Source organism: Mauremys reevesii, linkage group 17, assembly GCF_016161935.1.
Source record: "Mauremys reevesii isolate NIE-2019 linkage group 17, ASM1616193v1, whole genome shotgun sequence".
In the NCBI taxonomy this organism is placed as follows: Eukaryota; Metazoa; Chordata; order Testudines; family Geoemydidae; genus Mauremys; species Mauremys reevesii.
Window position 1 is genome coordinate 9,900,048 of NC_052639.1, and position 24,111 is coordinate 9,924,158.

General features: G+C 48.8%; 1 protein-coding gene, 1 long non-coding RNA gene and 1 pseudogene across 3 annotated transcripts; 1 reads left to right on the plus strand and 2 right to left on the minus strand.

Moving 5' to 3' along the window:
- LOC120384957 overlaps nt 1-24,111 on the plus strand; it is a 394,265-nt pseudogene that overhangs the window by 364,550 nt on the left and 5,604 nt on the right.
- LOC120385108 lies at nt 2,329-9,922 on the minus strand. Of its 2 annotated transcripts, none has more exons than XR_005589270.1 (3): nt 9,121-9,922; nt 8,589-8,770; nt 2,329-2,345 (listed from the first exon to the last, which is right to left on the minus strand). It is a non-coding gene; the product is annotated as an uncharacterized LOC120385108 (long non-coding RNA). The 2 variants fall into 2 exon arrangements; XR_005589269.1 differs by lacking the exon at nt 2,329-2,345 and adding an exon at nt 6,872-7,015.
- Nucleotides 9,948-11,011, minus strand: LOC120385105 (zinc finger protein 256-like; the record flags this gene model as incomplete). Its single annotated transcript, XM_039504223.1, has 1 exon — nt 9,948-11,011. A coding segment is annotated over one exon (909 nt), but the record flags the coding sequence as incomplete, so codon positions are not given.

Genomic DNA, 24,111 nt, shown 5'->3' on the forward strand with positions numbered 1-24,111 from the left:
CCCGTTCCTGCCCTAGTGCCCGGGTTGACCTGGTGGTGGAAGGGAACTGGGGGCCAGAGGCGCGGAGAGGAAGTTGAGCTGCACCCTGAGCTAGACTAGACCCTGGCGGTGAGAGTCTGGCCACCACTTGCCGCCCCACCCTGTTGTCCTGGCTTCCCCCACTGGGTGTCATTTCGGGAGGGAAGTGGGGCTTCTGCCTCCCCTCCCCGATTTTCACACCGCAGAGGAGTGCGAACAGGAAAACGAACAGCTGCTCCACACCCCCACCGGAGGAACCCGACATAACCTCAGGATTAAGACCTAAGGACTCAGGCTGAGAACTGATATAACTCCACTCATCTGGGATTTAACAACTTGTTTTCCATGGAACAGGGCCAGATCCAGCGTTTTTCCTGCCCCAAGCATCAAAAAAAAAAAAAAAAAAAAAGAAGAGTCCACAATCGATGGCAGCTCTACTTTTTTCGGCAGCAAGTCTTTCCATCCGAGAGGGACTGAGTGGGCCAAATTGCCGCTGAAGAGCTGGACGTGCCTCCCCTCTCCGTTGGCTGCCCCAGGCACCTCCTTGCTGTGCTGGCAGCACCACATAATGTAGCAGGCGATACCTAACCCAGGTGGGGACAGGACCCCACACACCTCATTCAAAGGGCCTCTGCCATGTGCGGATTCTCTGATGTTCAGAAAGGGATGAGTGAGTGTGGAAAATGCTTCACTAACACCTCAGCGCTTTCTAAACATCAGAGAATCCATAGAGGGAGTGGCCCTGTGAATGCCCTGTGTGAAAAGCTTCTCTTGTCACTCAGCCCCTGTGAGCCATGAGAGAATCTGCCAGGGAGACCAACACCATAAACACCTCTAGGGCTCGCCAGACTTTTTTTCTTTAATATTTTTTCCTGATTCCCAGACAGTAACTTTTGAAGCTGTTTGAATTGTTTGCAGCACCGTTATCCCTCAGTCTGACCAGATGAGTGGCCCATTTTTGCCTTTTGCAGTTTGCCCTGTTTTGAGGTGGATACATTTGTCCCTCTTCTGGCCTTTGTTCTGTTTCCCAGGCAAATTGGTCACCTGGCCTCCACCTCTCTCTTTGTTCTCTGAAGGACGTAAATCCACAGCGTGTAGAGGTCAAGCAGAGGAGTTTATTACACACAGCGCTGGCGGAGTGTCACCTTGCTTATTAGGCTCAGAGACACTGTCAGTCAATTGATTACAATAGAATATATAGGTTTTCCATGGGTGGGGGAAAGTGATGGGGAAGGCAGTTCCACACCCCGGGACAGGTTTTGCAGCAAGACAAGATAGCACAGTAGCCAATTGTTAACAGGTTACATAATGTCTCCGCCCATGGTCTCAAGTTAGCAAGTTAACAATACTTTGATAAAATATTATTAGCATAAAATATGAATCTTGAATTCTGATTTGGGGTCCATAGGAATGGAGCAACTCCTTTGATTGTCCAACAGGTACATTCCTAGGGGTTAAAGCAAAGAAACAATGAAAGTATATGGCAATAAAGATTGTTTTTTGTGTGTTTTAAGGCAGGCATTGGTCCCTGGGAAGGGAGGTGGAAGGATGCCATATCTTATACTGACATGTGCCAACTTCTCGTAAACTCAAGGTTGTATCTGTGGGAAGAACGTCTCCTACAGAAGAGACTAACACAATAGGAACAGGGATTCTTTGTTCAATCTGCAACTCTGAATAAGACACAATTCTTTAGTTCTTAGCTCCAACACCTGGCAATTTGCTGACCAGGCCTATCTTAGCAAGCAAGGCTTTCTGTTTACCCAGCTTTCTCTTAGCTGATCACGATTTTCTAGGCCTCTGGTCCCTTGACCATACTCTGGACTTTGGCTCTGGAAAAGAGCTGGCAAAATAAACCGGGTTGTTATATAAAATGCACATGGATTTTAACCCTTCACATCCAGTAATGGCAAAGTTCTTGGTCAGGCTTGTAGCAGTGATGGAATAAACTGCAGGTTGAAATGAAGTCTCTGGAGTCTATCCACAGCTGGGATGGGTCATTCAGTCCTTTGTATAGAGCTTCAGTTTGTAGCAAAGTCCCTCCAGAGGAATGAAGCAGGATTGAAGACAAGATGGAGACGAGGCATCAGCCTTTTATAGTCTCTTGCCATGTGGTCTTTGTTTTCTTTGTCCCAAGGACACTCTATCCAGCACATGACATAGAAAAACCTTAAAGTTCTGTCCATAGGCAGGTTCCTGCACACCTTGCTGAGTCACAAGGAGTATCTGCCTTCTCTCAGTGGGTCAGTTGTATAACTCATGGTCCTTAATGAGCCATCAAGCAGGCTAGGCAGAACTGACACCAACTTGTCTGGCTGGGGTGTTCCCTGGAAGCATAGCACAAGTTTGAAATACGGGCAGCATAGAGCCAAAATTCATAACATCAACTACAAAAAAGATGCACATCTAGAGATAGTATCATTATAATCAGCCAATCAGAACCTCTCCATAGACCCCTTACACGAAAATCTTTCTACAATATTGGCTGCAAATATATGAGTGGTTGCAACAGTGAGCTATAGTTACAGATTATGTCAATAATATCACAGGAGGTGACACGGCATCAGTGAGATTGATACTGGAATGCTGCCTCCAGTTTTGGTGTCCTCATTTGAAAAAGATGTTGTGAAATTGGAGCTGGGGCAGCAAAGAGCCACCAAATGTTCTGAGGGCTGGAGAAAAATGCCTTCTAGTGAGCTATTGAAAGAGCTCAACCTGTTTAGCTTCTCAAAAGAAGATTGAAAGGTGATTTCATTGAAGTGCTGAAGTGCCTTAATGGAGAGAAAAGATTGGGTATGAAAGGGCTCTTTAATCGAGCAGAGAAAGGCATAACAAGACCCAATGGCTGGAACGTGAAAAGAGACAAATTCATATTACAACTAAGGCACAAATATTCAACAGCGAGGATGATTCACCACAGGAACAAGCTACCAAGGAAAGTGGTGGATTCTCCATCTCTTGATGTCATTTAATGAAGACTAGCTGCCTTTCTGGAATGTGTTTGTCCCAAAAGTAGCTATTGTGTCATACAGGAGGCCTGTGATATGCAGGGGGTCAGATTAGATGCTCTAATGGTCTCTTCTGGCCATAAAGTCGACTAATTTCTGAAAAACTGAGTGTAGCATTGGGAGCAGCATCTGATGTTTTACTGTCTAGCCGGCTTGCTGCCTAGAACGAACGCTCCTTGAGTGAGGTGATCCACAGGGAGTAGCTCAAACCTCCAAAGTGCCTGGCCAGGGGCAGGACATTAGCCCAGCAAGGGAGGGGTGTGGCAGTGACATCACAAAGGCCTTTTGAAGGACCTCAGACTATTGGTCAAAGATGGTGGGGAGGTGGTGACCTCACAGAGAGATGCTGACATCAGCCAGGCAGGACAGGGGCGAGGGGTCAGGGAAACCTCAGAGACCCTGTGGCTTTGCTTCAGCAAGTCTCCTTCTCCAGGTCTCTCTTTGAGGACTGAGAGAGTATTCGGGTTCACGGACGTGAGCGCCAGGAGGGGCCTCTTTCAAGTTTTCTCCTTCCCTTTTCCTGATTTTACTGGAAAACAGATGTCCCTGTTTAGAAGGTAAGAGCCTCCTCAAGGTTTGAAACCTGTTCAGTCTGATCCATCAGGTGACAGTTGAATTCTAGGCATGGAAAACATGAGCTTAAGGAGGCTGAATTTTATTCTGCACCTGGAATTTTGTCCCCTAGAATCACTGGGGACATTAGGGTTTGTCCTTTTCGTTTCACCTTTTCCTCCATCCATCCCTCCCTTCCTCCTTTCTCTTCTTCTCTTGCTTCTTTTGTCCTTTCTCCTGTTCCTCCCAACACCAGGAGGGGGGTGGTGTGTATGTGTGTGTGTGGTGGTGGGGGGAGTGCTCTGCAGCTCCCACTGTGGCAGGTCCACCCAAAAATGTGGGGCTGAAATAGTGCTCGGGCAGTCAGGGCTGGATTAACCTTTTTTGAGCCCTGGCGCTAAACATATTTATGGGCCCCTATGTAGTCACTGTGGGCTCCGAGTGTGGACCTGGTGGGGCAGTGCCATTGGTGCCATAGTATAGCCAGTACTGAACCTCAGAGACATTTTTCATTTTGATCACACACCCCTACATGACTATATGCATTGCAATACACAGCTCCCTCAGCCCCCGGGTTTTCTCATTGAGCTGTACACCCACATGGGTTTACCAGTGTCCACAGTGAGTAGAACTTTCACAGTGACCAAGGAAACTTCCCAGATGTATCTCCTTCCTCATTTAGACCCTCTCTAGCCATGTCTCCAGTACCCCCTATGTCACCAGTCACGGCATGTGGTCCTAGTCTCAGCTCAGAGTTCCACAGCCAGCAGATACCTGATCAGTTCTGACAGATCCCTCCCTCAGCCCCCATCCTGCCATGTGAGCCAGCCACCTGCAAACACCATCTCCCCAAAGTCAGGACAGCCCTTGGGAATCTGAAGTCACCAGCCTCTCTCCCTCTGCTCCCGTCTACATACTAGTCTGCTACCTGGTCACCACCACCTCTCCCCAGGCTTGTTTCCTTTCTACTTTGGACATGCTCCCACCCAGCTGGAAGCTCCCTCTGCAAGCCTGACCTGCTCCCTCCTTCCCTGCTCCCCCTGACATTCCTGTCCTACTGGTGACCTCTGTTCCTTGAGGTTAACTCCAGTGTCTTTAGCTGCTCTAGCTTAACGGCCCCCAGTAGTCACAGAGCCACCTGCAGCTTCTCTGGCTACAGCCATGGGGCCAATTACCAGAGGCCAGCCTTAGCCAGCTGCAGCTACCAGCCGCAGGAGGGATGGCAATGCCAGGGCTGAGCATGCTTGAACCTTGCAACGGCAGCACTAGGGACTCTAAATCCTCAGCGCTGGCCCTAGGCAGCTGCAGACTCTGCAGTTAGGCACTTCCCTCCTCTAGGCCATGGCTTTAAGTACCTGAGCTGCCCATCACTGCAGCAGAGGCCACCAATTCCCACGCCCCCCTCAGCCAGCACCTAGTCGTGCAGAAAGTGCAGCCTGAGTGATTTTGGAGGCTGGGGTGCCAGGAGGCTCCCATCCCTGAGCAGCAGCTCTGCAACAAGCTCACAAGCCCCTCCGCTGTGGGACCAGGACCCTGTACAGACAGTGGAGTTACCCTGTGTATAACCAGTTCTGGCCAAAGCCTGTTGAAGTGAGTGGGAGGCTTTTCATTGTCTTTAATGGGCTGTGTATAGAAGCAAAGGGCCCATTCTAGACTCTAGGAGCAAAGTGCATTCTGTGCAGCACTGGTTTACTAGTGTAACAGGAAGGTCTCACTTCACCTAGTGAATAAGCAACACCTCCTACAGCACTTAACGCTTTCTGAGAGACTTCCCATCCAATTACTAAATGAGAACCTGCTTCGCTCACAAGGGCTGAACATATCAGGTGGGATGTTCACAAAAGCAGGGCACTTCTGCATTCAGTAGGGATTTTGGATGTGCACAGAACACAGACAGGACTGGTTCCCGCATGGTTACAGAACTGCAGTAAAGTGGAACAATTTTCAGCTTGTGTGTTTGGAAGATGTTTGGATCCAGCTTATAAGACTGTCCTACCTAAATGAGGAAAAGTTGAGGTGCCTTTATTATTCTTTTGTTCCATTCTTTGTTTCTATGGGGAATTTGCCAGTGCAATATCACTGTCTTCCTTTTAAACAAACAAAACAAAAAAATGGTAATGGCTGTTGAAAATAGCAATTCCAGCCCTAGTTAGCACTGGGAAGACCCCAGCATTTGTTGCTCAATTGTATCCTACTTTTTCTACAGCAAATGACAGTGGATCAGCATATTTGATTTGGGAGAAATGAAATAACAGTTGCCCAAATTGAGCTTGAGCACTCCTGAATTGTGAGGGTGTTCAAATCTGGAAGGCAGGTGCTAGATTCTCTTTCTGAATATTAGATAAATCTGGAAAGGAAAAGTCAATTTCTATTTTCATGGCTCAGAAGTGGAAATCCTCCTGTACTGTATCTGAAGCTGCCCAGGCCCTCTAGTAGAGCCTCCCCTCCCTTACTTACCATTTTAACTTCTGGTGGGATTCACGTACCTCCCTTACTAGGCTTCAGATAGAGAGGGGCACTGTCCATTTAGTCCACCCAGTTCCTTCTTTGGGGCTGCCAAGAGAGGTCACACCAGCATCCCTAAACCAGTCTGGGGAAGTCTTCTGAGGGTGCTATCTGAGCCAAAGCTTTCTACCCTTGGGCACACTTGTTCCCCATTCACGCTGCCACCCCCTTCTAGCAGCCAGCTCTCCATTCACAGCAAGCTGCAGTGCATAGAGTCTCTCAGCTTCCCTTTCCTGTTGATACTGCTCTTGTGTGGATTGGTCCAGGCTGAGGTTGATGGTGGGATGGAAATTGTTGAAATCCTGGTGGAATTCCTCAAGGGCTTCTCTTCCATGGGTCCAGATGATGAAGATGTCATCAGTGCAGAGCAAGTAGAGATGGGGCATTACGGGACAAGAGCTGAGGAAGCGTTGTTCTAAGTCACCCATAAAAATGTTGGCATACTGTGGGGCCATACGAGTACCCATAGCAGTGCCGCTGACATGAAGGTATACATTGTCCCCAACTGTGAAATAGTTATGGGTGAGGACAAAGTCACCAAGTTCAGCCACCAGGTTTGCCAGGACTAATTGGTGAGGGTATACTCTCAAGCCTACCCAGGAAAAGGGGTATAGGGACTGGGGGGGGGGGGATTAGTCTCAAGGCTGACCAGGAAAGGACAGGTTAGGGACGTGGGAGATATTTGGGAAAGGCAGAGTTCCAAGTGGCTCTCCCCTAAGATTTGGAATACACTTGGTGGTGGCACCTTACTGTTAACCTAAGCTGGTAAATAAACTTAGGGGGTCTTTCATTCAGGTCCTCACATCTGTACCCTAAAGTTCAGAGTGGGGAGGGAACCTTGATAGGGGAAAACGGATTCCCCACTTGTCGCTTGTGCACTGTCCTCCTCCTTCTCCTCTTCATCCTCCAAAAAGTCATTCTCCCTGCAACTCCTGTAGAGAAATCTCTGTATTAACGATCTCTATAAATCTTTATGACGTTGCATTGTGTTATTTTGTATTAAGTATCTTTATGACATTGCATCTTGCATGATGTTATTTTGTATTTCATATGACTTGGCATTGTGCCTCTCTATTTTCATACAACTTTGTATTAGATCCCTATATAGAAAATTGGTAGAAAACTTTGTATCAAATGTTATAGCCCCTAAGGATAGTATAGTTACAGTAAAAGAAACACGTGCCTTTTTGCTAGAAGTAGAATAAGATCTTCCCCCCACTCTGTAATCAATTGCCCTATTGACTGAATGAGGTGTGAATGAGTGAGGCTTGGAAGACACCCACCTCCAGACAGCTACAACAGTTGCAGAGGGAATGGGAGCCGGAGCAAAGGACAATACAGCTTGTCAAGTGGGCCCCACAAAGAAGCGCAGACATATTGACGGCCTCAGGGATTAGAAGCCAGCACCTTCTTTAGAAAACACCCTCTTTTGAGCAGCATTGGGACAACACCCAGAGAAAAGCAGCACAAAGACCAATGGACACAGACCCAGATTTTGAATCTGGTCTAGATTTGCATAAGAGGGAAGCTGCTATAAATGTGAGGTGTCTTGCAGAAGGACCCTGGGTCTCGTCTTGTCACCATCGGAGCATCGATCCGGATCGGCAGAAGCCCGGCTCCATCCCTCCCCCATCTAACTCACCTCGCCAGTGCAGTTAAGGGGAGCAACTAGTTGGTAACAGCAGCAAGATGGAGTGTGTTTGTGTCTGTGTGTGTGTGTGAATGCATGACTGTGAGATATCTCATATGCATATCAGAGTATTAATTGATACCTGTATTACTAATAAATGTGGCGTTTTGCCTTAATCCCCCTGAAAAGATCCTGTATAGTACTTTGAGTACAACACTCCCAACTTGCACGTGTCCATGGACAGTGGTGGGGTAGTGGTGGCATCACCCCCCATAATTGCATGCAGTTCACGGTAGAAGCAGCATGTATGGGGCTGTGACCCAGAGAGCCCATTCGCCTCCCTAGCTTTTTGATACGCTTGCTTGAGCTCCTTGATTTTTACATGACACTGCTCTGTGTCCCTGGAGTAGCCTCTTTCCTCATGACCCTGGAGAATTTAGCGTACATATACCTCTACCCAATATAATGCAACCCAATATAACATGAATTCAGATATAACGGGGTGGGTGGGGTGCGGGGCTGCACTCCGTGGATCAAAGCACGTTCAATATAACGCGGTTTCACCAATAACACAGTAAGATTTTTTGGCTCCCGAGGTCAGCGTTATATCAGGGTAGAGGTGTATTTGTGTTTCTTTTTTTGTGTTTCCCATAAGAGATGAGTCTCCCCAACATGCGATGAGATCCAGTACCTCCCATTCAGACCATGCTGGAGCTCATCTGTGAATCCAGGACTGCGTGGGCTCTCATGATGATGGACTCTGCATGGTCGCCTGTCATGGTGGATTGTCCTGATGGTCACCTGTGCTGATGAGCTCACCACAGTGGCCAAACAAGAAATGAAATTCAAAAGTTCCCGGGGCTTTTACTGCCTACCTGGCAAGTACATCGGAGTTGAGAGTGTTGTCCAGAGTGGTCACAAGGAAGCATTCTGGGATAGCTCCCGGATGCCAATAATGTCAAATTGTGTCCACAGTACCTCTAATTCGGAACTGCAATCTCGATTTTAGCACTACTCCACTTGCTGAGGTGGAGTACAGGAACCGGATTAAAGAGCCCTTTAAATTAAAAAAAAAAAAAAAGATTTGGGCATATAGACGGAATCAGTTTTATTTTGAATTAACTCGGCTAATTCCAAAATAACCACATACTGTAGACCAGCCCTAAGGTTATGTCTACATTTCAAACACTGGAAGTATTCTTCTGACAACCCAACCCAAGCCTGTCTACACTGGGGCTCACATTAACTACTTCTCTGTGGAGTAGATTTTTCACACCCCTGAGAGATGTGGCTATGTCAACATCGCTTTTCATTGTAGATCAGCCTCTAGCCGGCTTTTAGACATGAAAGGCAGTGGAGTCCAGCCTTTTCCTTGATATTGATGGTTGACAATTGCAGCTTTCCTACCTGTTAGACACATCCTATGACAGATGTCAGGCCTTTCCTTGGCAAATTAGAGACGTGGGGAACTCAGTGACCCTTACAGGCTAAGTGGGTAAAAAGTTATACAACTTGTCTCCTCGAGTAGTTTTCCTTTTAATAGAAATAGAACGTATTTTGCTTAGCTTCAAAGTTTATCTGAAATACAAAAAATTTAAATCTATACTGGGCCAATATTCTCATACACTCTTTCTCACACACATTCTCCCATCTCAGCCTTTGGAGGGAGGTTTTCTACCAGAACTCCTTACACTACATGTGAGTTCATATATCCCTGGCTCTTTTGCCATGTGTGTTGGTGGAAGGGGTTTCTTATATAGGAATGTTTGCATCATGGGGAAAAATAACTCTCTTGTCACACTTTTTAATCTTTCAAAGAGAAGTGATGTAAATACATAAAACAAGAGAAAACTAAGGTCTAGTCTACACTAAAGACATTTATTGGTGTAACTATATTTCTCAGGGGTGTGAAAAATACACACTGGTGAGAAATGTAGTTACAAAACCCTCCTCCCCTGTGAAATAACACTACATCGGCAGGAGAGCTTTGCCTGCCAACATAGCCACCGCCACTTGTGGGGGCTGGACTAATAAAGTCCTAGGGAAGAGATTTCTCCCATTGGTGGAGAGCATCTGTAACAGCAGCGCTACAGCTGCACCAACATCAGCTTTATTGTGTAGCCAGAGCGTCAGACACAAAACCTTAGAATCAGGACTCAGCATGTGAGTATCCAGAAGTCTGAAATTGGAGCTTGACACATTTGTTGCCTCATTGGTTACCATCATTTCTACAGCCTGAAAGTCCTTGTTACCCACTCAGGCAGCCAGTTTGGGATCCACAGGGAAGGAATGTCCTATGAAGCACTCTCTCTTTGCATCCAAACGGTGAAGGATGATTGTTCTCAATCTAACCCTGGTATCCTCTGGAACGGTAATGAGACACACTGAACTAGGAAGTGGAGTTGGACAAAATTTCTTTGGGCCCTAAGGTTTTCCCACACTCACTGCTTTCATAGGTTCTCTCACTTGTGTGGATTTTCTGATGCCTAATAAGGTTCCAGCTGCAATTGAAGGTTTTCCCACACTCACTGCATTCAAAGGGGCTCTCCCCTGTGTGGAATCTCTGATGCCTAATAAGGTGCAAGCTGCGATTGAAGGTTTTCCCACACTCACTGCATTCATAGGGGCTCTCCGCTGTGTGGACTGTCTGATGCCTAATAAGATGTGAGCTGAAACTGAAAGTTTTCCCACACTCACTGCATTCATAGGGCCTCTCCCCTGTGTGGACTGTCTGATGTCTAATAAGGTGTGAACTGCGACTGAAGGTTTTCCCACACTCACTGCATTCATAGGGCCTCTGCCCTGTGTGGACTGTCTGATGTCTAATGAGGTGCGAGCTGCGACTGAAGATTTTCCCACACTCATGGCATTCAAAGGGCGTCTTCCCCATGTGGATTCTCTGATGTGCAGAAAGGGCTGAGCTCTCAGTGAAGTATTTCCCACACTCACTGCATTTATAGGGCCACTCCTCTGTGTGGATTCTCTGATGGGCAATAAGGTTTGAGTGGCAATAGAAGGTTTTCCCACACTCACGGCATTTATAGGGCCGCTCCCCAGTGTGGATTCTTTGATGGGCAATAAGGTTTGAGCTGCGAGTGAAGTTCTTCCCACACTCACTGCATTCATAGGGTCTCTCTCCTGTGTGAATTCTCTGATGATCAGAAAGTGCTGATCTTACAGTGAAGCATTTTCCACACTCATGGCATTTATAGGGCCGCTCCCCTGTGTGGATTCTCTGATGAGCAGAAAGGGTTGATCTTCGAGTGAAGTTTTTCCCACACTCAGTGCATGTATTTTCCCTCTTTCCCATGAGGATTTCCTGCTGTGTTGTGGTTTCCTTGATGCTCTTCTGAGTTCCCCGACAGGAAATAAATTTACCCATTTTCTCTCCTGGCTGGTTTCTCTGCTCTCTTTCTGGTGTGTGCTGAATCTCACAGGATCTTCCCTGCTCATGACTCTTCGACAGATTTCTTTTTGATCTTTGCGATAATTCTCTGTGTTTATCCACTTGCTCAACATTTTCCTGCTGAGAATTCTGCTCCTCTTTCTCACATACCATTGTGTCACCTGCTGCGATAGAGACAGAAACCTCAGACAGGGATGGAAAGGGGAAGGCCAAACCAAAACAAGTGCGGAAGGGAAGTCAAATAAAAATCAAGAACTGAACTCCCCCAAACTCTTCCCCCAAACAGGAGAGAGGAGGGGATCAATTCAGCCTCCACATCCCATCCAAATTCACGGGGGAAGGGAGGAAGCTACTGTCTGGTGTCTGCTAGGGTCTACAGGAAGCCATGAGCTATATTTACCCTGAGGATACGACCCCTGCTAGGGACAATAATGAACTGAGAGACCTCCCAAGGGCTTTGTAGGGCATCCCAGATGTTTCCTTCAGGCACTTACAGATTCTGAGTTGCTTTAATGTTTCCTCACCTGTGCAGGGAGCTCTCAGGATCTCTCTTTCCTCTGAACCCTGGAGGTCTGGGACCCATGGCTCTTCCCCTTGTTCCAGCTGGGAGATCACATCAGGTTGGGAAACTGGAAACCCTGCTCAGATAAAAGAAAACAAAAGGAGTTCAGTGGATTTCTGAAGACTTGGTCATAAAAAACATTCTATTAATTTATCTTCAGTGCTTAGTGTGACCTGGTGTGCCTGGGTCAGGGCAGGTTGAAAAAGGGTGAGCAGATGCTCCCCAAACTGGTGGTTAACACTGAAGTTAAACTCACTGACCAGACACAAACTGTGCTTCTGATCACCAACACGGGTTATTGAGAAGCTGAAAAAAGAAATCACACGGCCCCCTTTATTGCATTGCACTTCTCTGACTCCCAATCAGCACCTAGGTCCGGTACAGTGAGAGGTTATTTAAAAACTCTGTGCACATAAACGAAATGTTCTTTTGACCCCAAAGGGTCAGCCACGTTACCAAGTCAGTATGGGTTTGGATCTTACCAAAAATACCATGATGCCAGGCAATACTTTAGCATCTAAACTAAAAGTTTAGATAAGAAAGAGAAAGGAACCAGAAACAGAAAGAAAGTTGTTAAATGGGAAAGGAGTCAGATACATTCAGAAATCTATATATCAGCTTCTTAGCAGTATTGGTAAGTTGCCGGCTTGAAAGTCTGTTTGGAACACAGCCACAGCTTGGATGGGTCATCCAGTCCTTTGTTCAAGGCTTCAGTTTGCACAGGTGCTGACTTTTGGTTTTGCCGGTGGGTGCCCCATCCTGGCTTCGCCCCCTTCTCCAAAGCCCCGCCCCCACTGTACTTCTTCCTGCCCCATCTCCCTAGACTCTCCTGAATGCCACCTCCTTACTGACCCCCTGCCCTAAATGCCTCCCACCTACCGCTCCCTCCTTTGCACCCCTTCCTGCCGTAGGGGCGAGGGTTCTTGTGCTGGAGGGGGGCTCTGCCAGTTTTGAGGGGAGGCTATTTTCAGCATATTTATACACTTCCAGTGTACTCATTGAAAGTGTGTCTATAACTGGTATCTCCCCTTCCTGATGTTTCTCAGTTCTTGTTCTCTACCTGGGACCCTTTCCCCATCTCTCTCTTTCTGCTCCCCACCTCCTGGTGCCTGTTTAGTGCCCGCTCCCACCCACGCACTCAAAGCAGCTCTGTCTTCCCCAAGCCCCACCCACTGTGGCCAGCCCAGGAACTGCCCACCCTGAGCCAGAGAGAGAAATTTAATTCAACAGCCCAGCATAGAAATGGCCCATTTATTCATCCGGCTGTATGGGCTGCTGTGTCACTCCAGCTCCTCCCAGTGCCCCAGGCTGCAGCCCACCCCCACTTTGAAGCTCGCTCGCTGACTCCTCACCCGCTCTGCAACGTTGTGGGCGGGAGCCCTGATGGGATCATGGCCAAAGGCAGGGGAGGTTGCTTCCTCCCCCGGGCTGCAGCAGCCCAGCACCCTGAAGGAAGACAAGCTCAGACATCCCAAGGTGAAGCAGGGCCGTGTCTCCTGCCTTGAAGCTCATACACGGGGGTGAATGCAGCAAAAGGAATGCAGCTCCCAGGGAAGAGGAGATGGGGGGTGGATGGATCCAGGGGAAGGAAATCAATCTTTCCTGATGCAGATGCTGGTCGGTGCGGGAAGGGATAAACTTCCTCTCGGGGAGGAAAAGCCCCTCAGCCAAGCTTGCTCTGGGCAGGGGAGGGGGAGACAGCTTTGAGGGGAGCAAGCGTTACTTTCCCAGGCATGAGAGCCGGCCATGGAGAAGAGCCCACGGGGAGGATGCGGCTAGAAGCACTGGTGGTGTGTTGGCCCCTCTTGTCCCCCCACACATGGGGGAATGGATGCAGAGCCCTGGGACCTGGGTCAGAGCCGTAGGGGCTGGGAGCTCCCAGAGCCCCCATGGGAGGAGTCTGGGCACAGGCAGGGTCCGGGCGGGGAAGGGGGGCTGCTCATCTGCACCTGGGGCTAGGGCTGCAGTGAAGCCCCTCTCCCCTTTGGCCATGGCTGGGTGCACCCGGCTGGAGCACGGGGAGGGGGCGAGCAGCTGGCCTCAGGCCAAGTTCACTCATCAGACACCAGGGCAAGCTTTTCTTAAAGGAGCAATGTCTTTTGGTTTGTCCCCCTGCCCAGCACTAAGGGGGCCCACCGCTGGTTTCTCCTGGCTGGAGGGGGAAGCACAGGTCCTGGGGGAGACACCAGGGGGGGCTGAGAATGGCTGGCTCAGTCCTTGAGAAACTCCCCCCCAGTCCGTACTGCTCCCATCAGCCCCCTGGGGCAAGCCGAGAAGCTGCCCAGCCGTCTCCCCCCAGCCCTCTGCCGCGAGGCTGCCCACCCCACCCCTAGCCCAGAAGCTGCCAAGCCCTGAAAATTAAAAGGACTCACACACACGGCTGCAGTGGAGCTGGGAGCTACAGCAGCTGCAGGGAAAACAGCTGATAGGCGGGTGTTGGCGCCAAACAGCTGATTGGCCACAGCCAGCCAAAGAGCTGCTGAGGGCTGCTGAGCATGCTAAATAGGGGATTGGCAGTTGCCAACAGCTGAGCTCCCCGGTGGGTGCAGAGCACCCACAGAGTCGGGGTCTATGTCGGTTTGTAGAGAAGTTGCTCCAGAGGCAGGAAGAGGGATTGAAGACAAAATGGAGATGATGCAGCTGCCCTTTACATTCCTTTTGCCATGTGGCTTGTACTTCCTGTGTCCCAAACACAAGCTTCACTGCACAGGGCATGGAAAAGCCTTGGAGGTCTCAGTACACAGGCATATCCCTGCATGTCTTGCTGAGTCAATAGGTGTATCCCCTTGATCCTTTCAGTGGGTTCATTGTACAGCTGATGACCCTGGATGGACCATCAAACAGGGTAGGCAGTGCTGATGCCAATAGATCTGGGTGTGTCACCCAGAATCACAGTCCACAGTCTGGAATACAGATATACCCTACGTATCTATAGCTCATACTACAAAGGTGATACAAACAAAATGATCATACTTGGAAAATTATAACATTTTCCCTGACACCTAACATGGCATATCTAGCACAATTCATTGCAATTTTATCAGATTGGAATAATAAAGTAATAATAATATAAAGTGTCGCACAGTTCCAGACAGTGTCACACTTAGTAAACCAGTGAATTCCCAGAACCAGCTGCCCAGGTCCTTGAAGATGCAGAACACTCTGCTTAGGAGGGATTGAAATAGCCACATATCTGCTGGGAACACACACAGACAGGCCCTGTGTCAGTCTGTAATCCTATGTTCACTCTTCTGGAAAATTATGATCAATTTTGTACACAGTATGGTTTGTGAACTATCACTTGAAATTGCATAATCTACTGAATATTATCCTCCTGTTAAAATGTGTAACACTGTATGTAAAGTTATGAGATTTTACTGTATGATATTACAAAAAGTTACAATTCTGGGGAACACCCACAGACCAGTTCCTCAGAGACAGCAAGGCAAACCGCTGGTCAAACAGCCATTCGCTGGCAGGGGGAAGGTGTGAAGAAGACATTTACATTCCATCACAGGGACACTTGAAACTCATATCTACGAGAAGACAGCCTGGCACCATGATTCAGCTGAGAACTGAAGTTGTTTCTAATAGAAAGGACTGAATTATAAAAAGAAGTGAGGAAAATCTCTCTCTCTCTCTCCCCTTTCCCTCTGCCCATGACAAATCCTGAAGAACTGAACTTGGGCAGCAGGGGCAGGTTAGGGGGAGTCCTGGCTGAAAGGAAAACCAGCCTGTCTCAGCACGTGGTGAGAGAACATTTGCTTTGAATCCATTTTAGCTTGTTAACTTAGGTGTTAGTTTGTGTTTTATCTTTGCATTTCTTTTGTAAACAATTCTGACTTTTATGCCTCATTACCCATAGTCACTGAAAAGATTTTTTTCCGGCAGTTAACAATTTTGTTTTATTGTTTTACCTAACCAGTGTGTTTGGATTCAAGTGTGTTGGAAACTCCATTTGGAATGACAAGGTTGGCACGTGTCATTTTCCACTGATGAAATAACAGACTTCATATGAGCTTGCGTTGTTCTGTAGTGTGCTGGACAGGACAAGATGCACATTTCTGGGGGAAGTCTGGGAACAGAGAATGTTCTGGGGTTCTCCAATGGGGTACTGTAATTCGTGAGTCACTGACTAGCAGCACTGAATACTGTGTAGCTGGGAGCGAGTTACATACTGGAGACTGTGTGTTACCTGCCCAGGAGTGGCTGCTCTCACAGTAGAGCAGTGTAAAAGGCACCCCAGCCTGGGAAACTGAGGGGACACAGCTGTTCAACACTCCAGATTGCACTGTGGTTAATGTCACAGACACTCAATTTCAAAGAGGCTCCCAAAACACAGAGAAAGTAAATCCATGTCCCAGAAATCCAAGACTCCAGAGAGAGGGCAAGTCTCCCTGCCACTGCTTCTTGCTGACGGAGAGGTCCAGAGACAATGAGAGAGTCCTGGGGAAGCTGGGAACAGTAACCATGGGCTGGTGGGGTTCAGTGGAGAAAGGGAACAGGAAGGGCAGGGAGATCACTGAATGCAGGATCTCAGCAGTACTGGATGTCAGGATAGCACATAGTGCAGCCCATTGGAAAACATAATCCCAACCAGACATATAAAATGGTGTGGTCTAAATTATCTGTTTCCACTCAAGAGAGATTTCGGAGTCACTGTGGATAGTTCTCTGAACACATCCACTCAACGTGCAGTGGCTGTCAAAAAGCAAACAAAAAGTTGGGAATCATTAAGACAGGGATAGATAATAAGACAGAAAATATCATATCACTTCTCTATGAACCCATGGTATGCCCACATCTTGAATACTGCATGCAGCTGTGGTCTCCCCATCTCAAAGAAGATAGATTGGAATTAGAAAATGTTCAGAAAAGGACAAAAACATGATTAGGATATGGAACAACTTCTGTATGAGGCGAGATTAAAAGACTGGGACTTTTCAGCTTGGAAAAGAGACAAAGGGGGGATATGAGAGAGGTCTATATGTCATGACTGGTGTGGAGAAAGTGAATAAGTGTTATTTATGCCTCATAACACAAGGACTAGGAATCACCAAATGAAATTAATAGGCAGCAGGTTTAGAACAAACAAAAGGAAGTATTTCTTCACACAACACACAGTCAACCTGTGGAACCTTGCCTGAGGAGGTTGTGAAGGCTAGGACTATAACAGGGTTTAAAAGAGAACTGATAAATTCATGGAGGTTAACTCCATTAATAGCTATTAGCCAGACGGGTAAGGGAATGGTGTCCCTAGCCTCCGTCTGTCAGAGGAGGGTGATGGATGGCAGGGGAGAGATCACTTGGTGATTGCCTGTTGCCCACTCACCCAGGGCACCTCGAGTTGGCCAGTGCCATGGACAGGATACTGGGCCAGATGGACCTTTGCTCTGACCCAGCATGACATTCTTATGTTCTTACGTTATGCTGACCTAAACCCCAGTTTTACTTGAGCAAACAGGAGATATTTGACACTGTGCGACACGGCTCCTGTGTGCTGTTCCCAAAGTGTTCTGCAGCAGGGGACGGTCTGTGGCAGTGTGTGTGTCATCTGGCATATTGCAGTGATGCAGAAACAGGCAGAGTAGGGATGTCATTGGGGGTGGCATGAACCATCTCTCTTCATTTCCCTTCCAAGAACTGAGGGGATGGGAATCCTTACCCAATGAGGTCACATTCTCAGAGTTCTCCTGCATGACGTCTCTGTAGAGGGCTTTCTGAGTGGGGTCCAGCAGAGCCCTCTTCCCTGGTGAAATACACAGCCACCTCCTCGAAGGTCAATGGCCCTGAAAGAGCAAGGGTCCAGCACTCAGTACCTGCTGCACCACTCACACTTTCAATCAAATGGAAGCTCTGTGGATGATAGTCAACAGAGTCCCACCCCACCCCACTCAGAGAATCCTGAAACACCAGGTGAGGGGATGAAGCAAGAGCCCTTGTCTCTCCCAGCAGATCCATCACACACCTACTAGCCAAAGACTGATACAGATGGAGCTTCTAGCAGGACCAGGGAGAGTTCGGTGGTAGGAAGCCCAACACTCTCCTCATTGTGAGGAGCTGGATATGAAGGGAGGAATCTCCCTAACCTCACTGGTGGGTGCCCCTTCATATCTAATTTACCTCAGGATACGACCCTGCTAGGGACAATACTGAACTGAGAGACCTTCCAAGGGCATTGTAGGGCATCCCAGATGTTTCTTCAGGCACTTACAGATTCTGAGTTGGTTTAATATTTCTCACCTGTGCGGGAGCTCTCAGGGTCTCTCTTTCCTCTGAACCCTGGAGGTCTGAGACCCATGGCTCTTCCCTTGTTCCAGCTGGGAGATCACATCAGGTTGGGAAATTGAAACCCTGCTCAGATGAAAGAAAACAAAGGAGGTCACTTGATTTCATAACTTTGTCATAAAAACATTCTATTAATTTAACTTCAGTGCTTAGTGTGACGGTGTGCCTGGGGCAGTCCACACTGAAAATGCCAGGGTCAGGCAGGATGAAAAAGGGAGAGCAGATGCTCCCAAAACTGGTGGTTAACACTGAAGTTAAACTCACCGACCAGTCACAAACTGTGCTTCTGATCCCACACACGGTTATCGAGAAGCTGAAAAAGAAATCACACGGCCCCTTTATTGCATTCCAGTTCTCCGACTTCCAATCAGCACCTAGGTCCAGTACAGTGAGAGGTTATTTTAAAACTCTGCTCATATACAAAATGTTTTCTGACCCTAAAGGTCAACCACATTACAAGATCACTATAGGTTTGGATCTACCCAAAGACTACACTGCCAGCCAATCCTTTAGCATGGAAAGACAAGACAGACACGACACAAAAAAAGTTGTTAAATGGGAAAGCAGTGAGATGCATTCCAAAATCTATATATCAGGTTATTAGCAGTATTGTTGAGCTGCTGGCTTGAAAGTCCGTCTGGAACACATCCACAAGTTCGATGGGTCTTTCAGTCCTTGGTTCCAGGCTTCAATTTGTAGAGAAGTTGCTCCAGAGGTAGGAAGAGGGATTGAAGACAAATGAGATGATGCAGCTGCCCTTTATATTCCCTTTGCCATGTGGCTTGTACTTCCTGTGTCCCAAACACAAGCTTCACAGCACAGGGCATGGAAAAGCCTCGGAAGTCTCAGCACACATACATACCCCTGCATGTCTTGCTGACTCAATAGGTTTATGCCCTTGATCAGGGATGGCAAATTATGGCCCACGGCCACATCCAGCCCACAGGACCGTCCTGCCTGGTCCCTGAGCTCCTGGCTGGGAGGTTAGCCCTCCCGCAGCCACACCACCGCGCGGGCAGCGCCCCGGGGTGGGCGGGCTGTGCGCTCCTGCAGGGCAATGTGTCTGGCTCTGCGTGTCCACGTGGCTGCCAGACACGCTGCCTGAGCGGCATGGTAAGGAGGTGGGGGCGTTGGATAAGGGGCAGGAGTCCCAGGGGCAGTCAGGGGACAGTTGGTTGGTGCGGATGTTCGGGGGGGTCGGGGGCTGGATAGGTGGGGGAGTCCCAAGGGTCTGCCAGTGGGCAGGGGGTGGATAGAGGTCAGGCAGTCAAGGGACAGGTAGCAGCGGGTTGGGTAGGGGTGGGGTCCTGGATATGAACCCATATCCACACCCCGCCCCTGACAGACCCCGGGACTCTACGCCTATCCAACCCCAGTTCTCCATCCCCTGACCGCCCGCCCAACTGTCCCTGCTCCCTGTCCCCGACTGCCCCCAGGGCTCTCTGCCCTTATCCAACCCCTGGCTCTGGCCCCTTACCACAGCCACGCCTGCTGCAGCTAGACACGGGGTCCTCAGGAGCGCGCAGACCAGCCCCCTACCATGCCGCCAGAACAGTAGGAGCTCGCAGCCCCACCGCTGCAGCACTGCCCAGGAGCGGTGGGCCAGAGCGCTGAGGGTGCGGCATGTTGAGGCTGCAGGGGGACAGCGGGGGCGAGGGGACAGCAGGGGAGAGGAGGGGACGGGGAGCCTCGGCCGGGAGCTCAGGGCCGATGGCCTGCGGGCCGTAGTTTACCCACCCCTGACTTACACGTTAGTTTGTAAAAAGAACAGGAGTACTTGTGGCACCTTAGAGACTAACAAATTTATTTGTGGTTTATCTTGCATTTCTTTTGTAAACAATTCTGACTTTTATGACTTGTTACCTGTAGTCACTTAAAATCTTTTTTTTTTGGTAATTAACAATCTTGTTTTATTGTTTTATCCAACTAGCGTGTTTGGATTAAAGTGTGTTGGAAACTGCATTTGGGATGTAGCGGGGTGGACGTCCGCTCCTGCTCTGAAGGGTTAAAACAGCCCTGGGAGGGGCTGTGGCTGGAGAAAGCAGCTTTAGGCTGGGCTGATTGGGAAGTGGTTGCAGCTGGGGCCACGCCCCAAACAGACTCAGCTGCCCTATAAAGGCACAGAAGCCAGGGGCAGATAGAGTCTCTCTCTGTTTGTAGAGGGAGATGGGCCCAGCTGCAGGGAGCGGGACACAGGGTACCTGAGTGAAGCAGGGCTGGGGAAAGGCAGAGGAGCTGGGGAGCTCCAGCCTGGAAAGCCCCACGCCGAGGCCGAGCAGAAGGCAATAGGTACTGGGGTTGCAGAGGGCAGCCCAGCGGTAGGCAAAGGCAGCAGGTCCAAACCTCCTGCCAGTGATGAGTGGCTGATACTGCAGCCTGCCCCAGGGTGTGGGGCAGACGATGACTGGCCTTATACTGAGCCGAGGCGGGAATAGTGGGTGGAGTTCCTGGGGAGGGAGACCCCAAGACTGAGGGGTTACTGCCAGAGGGCAGCACCCCAGGTAAAAGGGGCACCAGGTCCAGGGAGGACATGGGGGCCAGAAGACAGGCGGATCACTGGCCTGCAGAGGGTGCGCCGGAGCTGGAATGAGCTAATTCCCAGAAGTCAGCAGCAGGGGTGCCGCAGGGTGAGTCCACTCATCTACATGGGATAACAAGGCTGGTGCATGACATTTTCCACTGATGAAATGACAGACGTCATATGAGCTTGCCTTGTTCAGTAGTGTGCTGACAGGGAAAGATGCACATTTCTGGGGAAGTCTTGGAACAGAGACTTTTCTGGGGTTTTCCTGTGCTGCACTGTAACTCATGAGTCGCTGACTAGCAGCACTCAATACTGTAGCTGGGAGCGAGTTACATGCTGGAGACTGTGTGATAACTGCCCAGGAGCGGCTGCTCACAGTAAAACGGAGTAAAAGTCACCCCAGCTTGGGAAACTGAGGGGACACAGCTGTTCAACACTCCAGATTGCACTTTAGTTAATGTCACAGACACTCATTTCAAAGAGGCTCCCAAAACACAGAGAAAGTAAATCCATGTCCCAGAAATCCAAGACTCCAGAGAGAGGGCAAGTCTCCCTGCCACTGCTTCTTGCTGACGGAGAGGTCCAGAGACAATGAGAGAGTCCTGGGGAAGCTGGGAACAGGAAGCATGGGCTGGTGGGGTTCAGTGAAGAAAGGGAACAGGAAGGGCAGGGATATTACTGAATGCAGGATGTCAGCAGTACTAGATGTCAGGATAGCACATAGTGCAGCTCATTGGAAAACATAATCCCAACTAGACATACAAAATGATGAGGTGTAAATTAGCCGTTTCCACTCAAGAGAGAGATCTTGGAGTCATGGATAGTTCTCTGAAAACATCCACTCAACGCAGCGGCAGTCAAAAAGCGAACGGAATGTTGGGAATCATTAAGCAAGGGATAGAAAAGACAGAAAATATCATATTGCCTGTATATAATCTATGGTGCACCCACATCTCGAATACGGCTGTAGGAGCTGGATTTTATAATGTACTGGGAGAATTTAATGTACGATTTGATTTCATCCTGTCAGCCACCCTGTTTGAATAGCAGAAAGGAATGACAGACCAGAACAATCCTTCTGACTGATTATGGTCACCTTTGTTTTAGGATAAGTTACACTGTCTACTATGGTTCCTCTATGTATTACAAATTAGGCACTCTAGTTAAATATACATGTCTTTGTTTTAAGGTTTAGTAAGTAAGAGACAGGATTCACTATTGTGTCTATGTTAAGTAGATTAGAGAAACATTGAAGGCACGGTTTCATTTGCAATGCCTTTTTGCTCGATATAAAACACTACTGTTTGTATTCTCAGTGGGTTTGTGTGAATGAGGATGTATGCATCAGGAAAAGAGAAGGTGTAAAGGCCATTGTTATAGCCAGAGTCAAGGAAGAAGGAGTCAAGAGACTTAAAGGACATCAAAGAATCAACAACGCGCATCCATAACGAAGGGCAGATTGATGACCCTGAGGTCAAGGCTGGCACCCCTGAGGACAATTGATTAAATCAGAACAAAGGACAGGCTGACCCTCTCGGAGGTGCACTGGAATGTTTACACCAGTTAAGAAGTAACCGATCACAAACTGATACAGCAAAATCCATAGACTTCAACAAAGGAAAACCCTATAAGAACCAGGGTGCTTGGCCATGGACTTGGGTTCATCTTGCCACACTCCCGGAGCATTGGATTGCGACCGACAAGAGCCCAGCCCCACACTCGTGCTCAGTGTAATTGGCCATTAGATTGACTTCATCTACAACAGACCAGTAACTATGAAGAGAGAGAGAGAGAGAGAGAGAGAGTGTGTGTGTGTGTGTGTGTGTGTGTGTGTGTGTGTGTGTGTGTGTGTGTGTGTGTGTAAAAAGCATATGGTAACTGTTATATTCTCAATAAATGCTGTGTATTTACCTTCCTCTATAAAGATCCCGTGTGCTTTGTAGGAGCATAACACTGCATGCAGATGTGGTTGCCCCATCTCAAAGAAGTTTACTTATGCAAACAGGAGATATTTGACACTGTGCAATACTGTTCCTGTGTTCTGCAGCAGGGGAGTGTCTGTGGCAGTGTGTGGGTCACTGGCATATTGGGGTGATGCAGAGACAGGACAGAGCAGAGGTGGCATTGTGGGGCTGGCGTGAACCATATCTCTTCATTTCCCCTTCCAAGAACTGAGGGGACAGGAATCCTTACCCAGCGAGGTCACAGTCTCATAGTTCTCCTGCATGACGTCTCTGTAGAGGGCTCTCTGAGCAGAATCCAGCAAAGCCCACTCTTCCCTGGTGAAATACACAGCCACCTCCTCAAAGGTCACTGGCATCTGAAAGAGCAAGAATCCAACACTCAGTACCTGCTGCCCCACTCACAGCCCCACTATTTGTGGGGGAGAGAAGCCAATCAAATGCAAGCTTTGGGTGGATCACAGTCAGAGTCCCACCTCCACCCCACTCAGAGCATCCTGGAAACACCAGATTAAGGACGAATAGAGAGTCCCTTTTCTCTCCCAGCAGATCCATCACACTCCTACTAGCCACAGACCGATACAGGAGATGGAGCCCCTAGCAGGGACCAGGGAGAGATCTCCGGTAGGAAGCCCAACACCCTCCTCATTGTGCAGAGCTGGATACGAAAGGAGGGGAATCTCCCCTAAACCTCACTAGTGGGTGCCCCTTCATCTCACAGCAGCCACTAGTTAGTCAGGTCAGGCTCCAGCACTGGGAGTCTGGTCAGTTTTCCTAGCCCCATGTAGGAGGGTTATTTTCTGTTTCACAAATTAGGGTATTTCCACCTCCTAATCTCATGGGTCTGTTCCTAGAATCTGGGGCATTCATTAAACTCCCCCCAGCAGGAATGTCACAAGCTGTCCTCCTCCCTTCCCCACCTTGTGCATTTCCTGCCCGGCTCCAAACCAGACTGTGCAAATCTTCCCATCTCCGATGTATTTGCTGTCCCTCTCCCTCCTGCAGGAACCCACCAGCAACCCCCCCGACAATCCCTACCTGAACAGGCTCCTCTGCAGCCATTTCTCTTCCCTGTCCCTTGGCAGGATGGGATGAGCTGGAGTGAAACATGGACGTCATTCTGCAGCCTGGGAGGGTGAGAAGGGCAGTTGTGGGGGTTACAGAACAGGCTTTAGTTAATTTCACAGGACGATTCTCCAAGGCCCTTTCCCTGCAGACAGACATCCTAGATTCTGCCATCCTGGGAAAATGCTCAATCTCTTTATTACAGTGTGGAGCTGGTCCCTCCTGCCAGGCTAAGCCCAGAGAGAGATTTTTAACCTTCCTTCTCCCTCCCCAATTGATAACAAAGTCTCTGGAACACAAGGCTGGAAAAGAGCAGAACTAAAGGAGTCACTGTGGGGATTCCTCGACACTGACCCTCGGCAGTCACACCCCAGCAGGGGGAATATGGAGTCAAGAACCAGCTTTTCCTCTGTCTGATCCTTTTCTTGTTCACTGGAAAGTGGTTCTGCCCAGGGATGCTGCAATACATGTGTCTGGGTGGACTAGAGAGCTGGAAATCTCTCCCCCCACTCATTTCTCCCACTGCCCCTTTCAGTCTCTCCTTCCCTGTCCACTCTCCCTGCCCCTCGGGCTGGGACAGTCCCATTTCTGG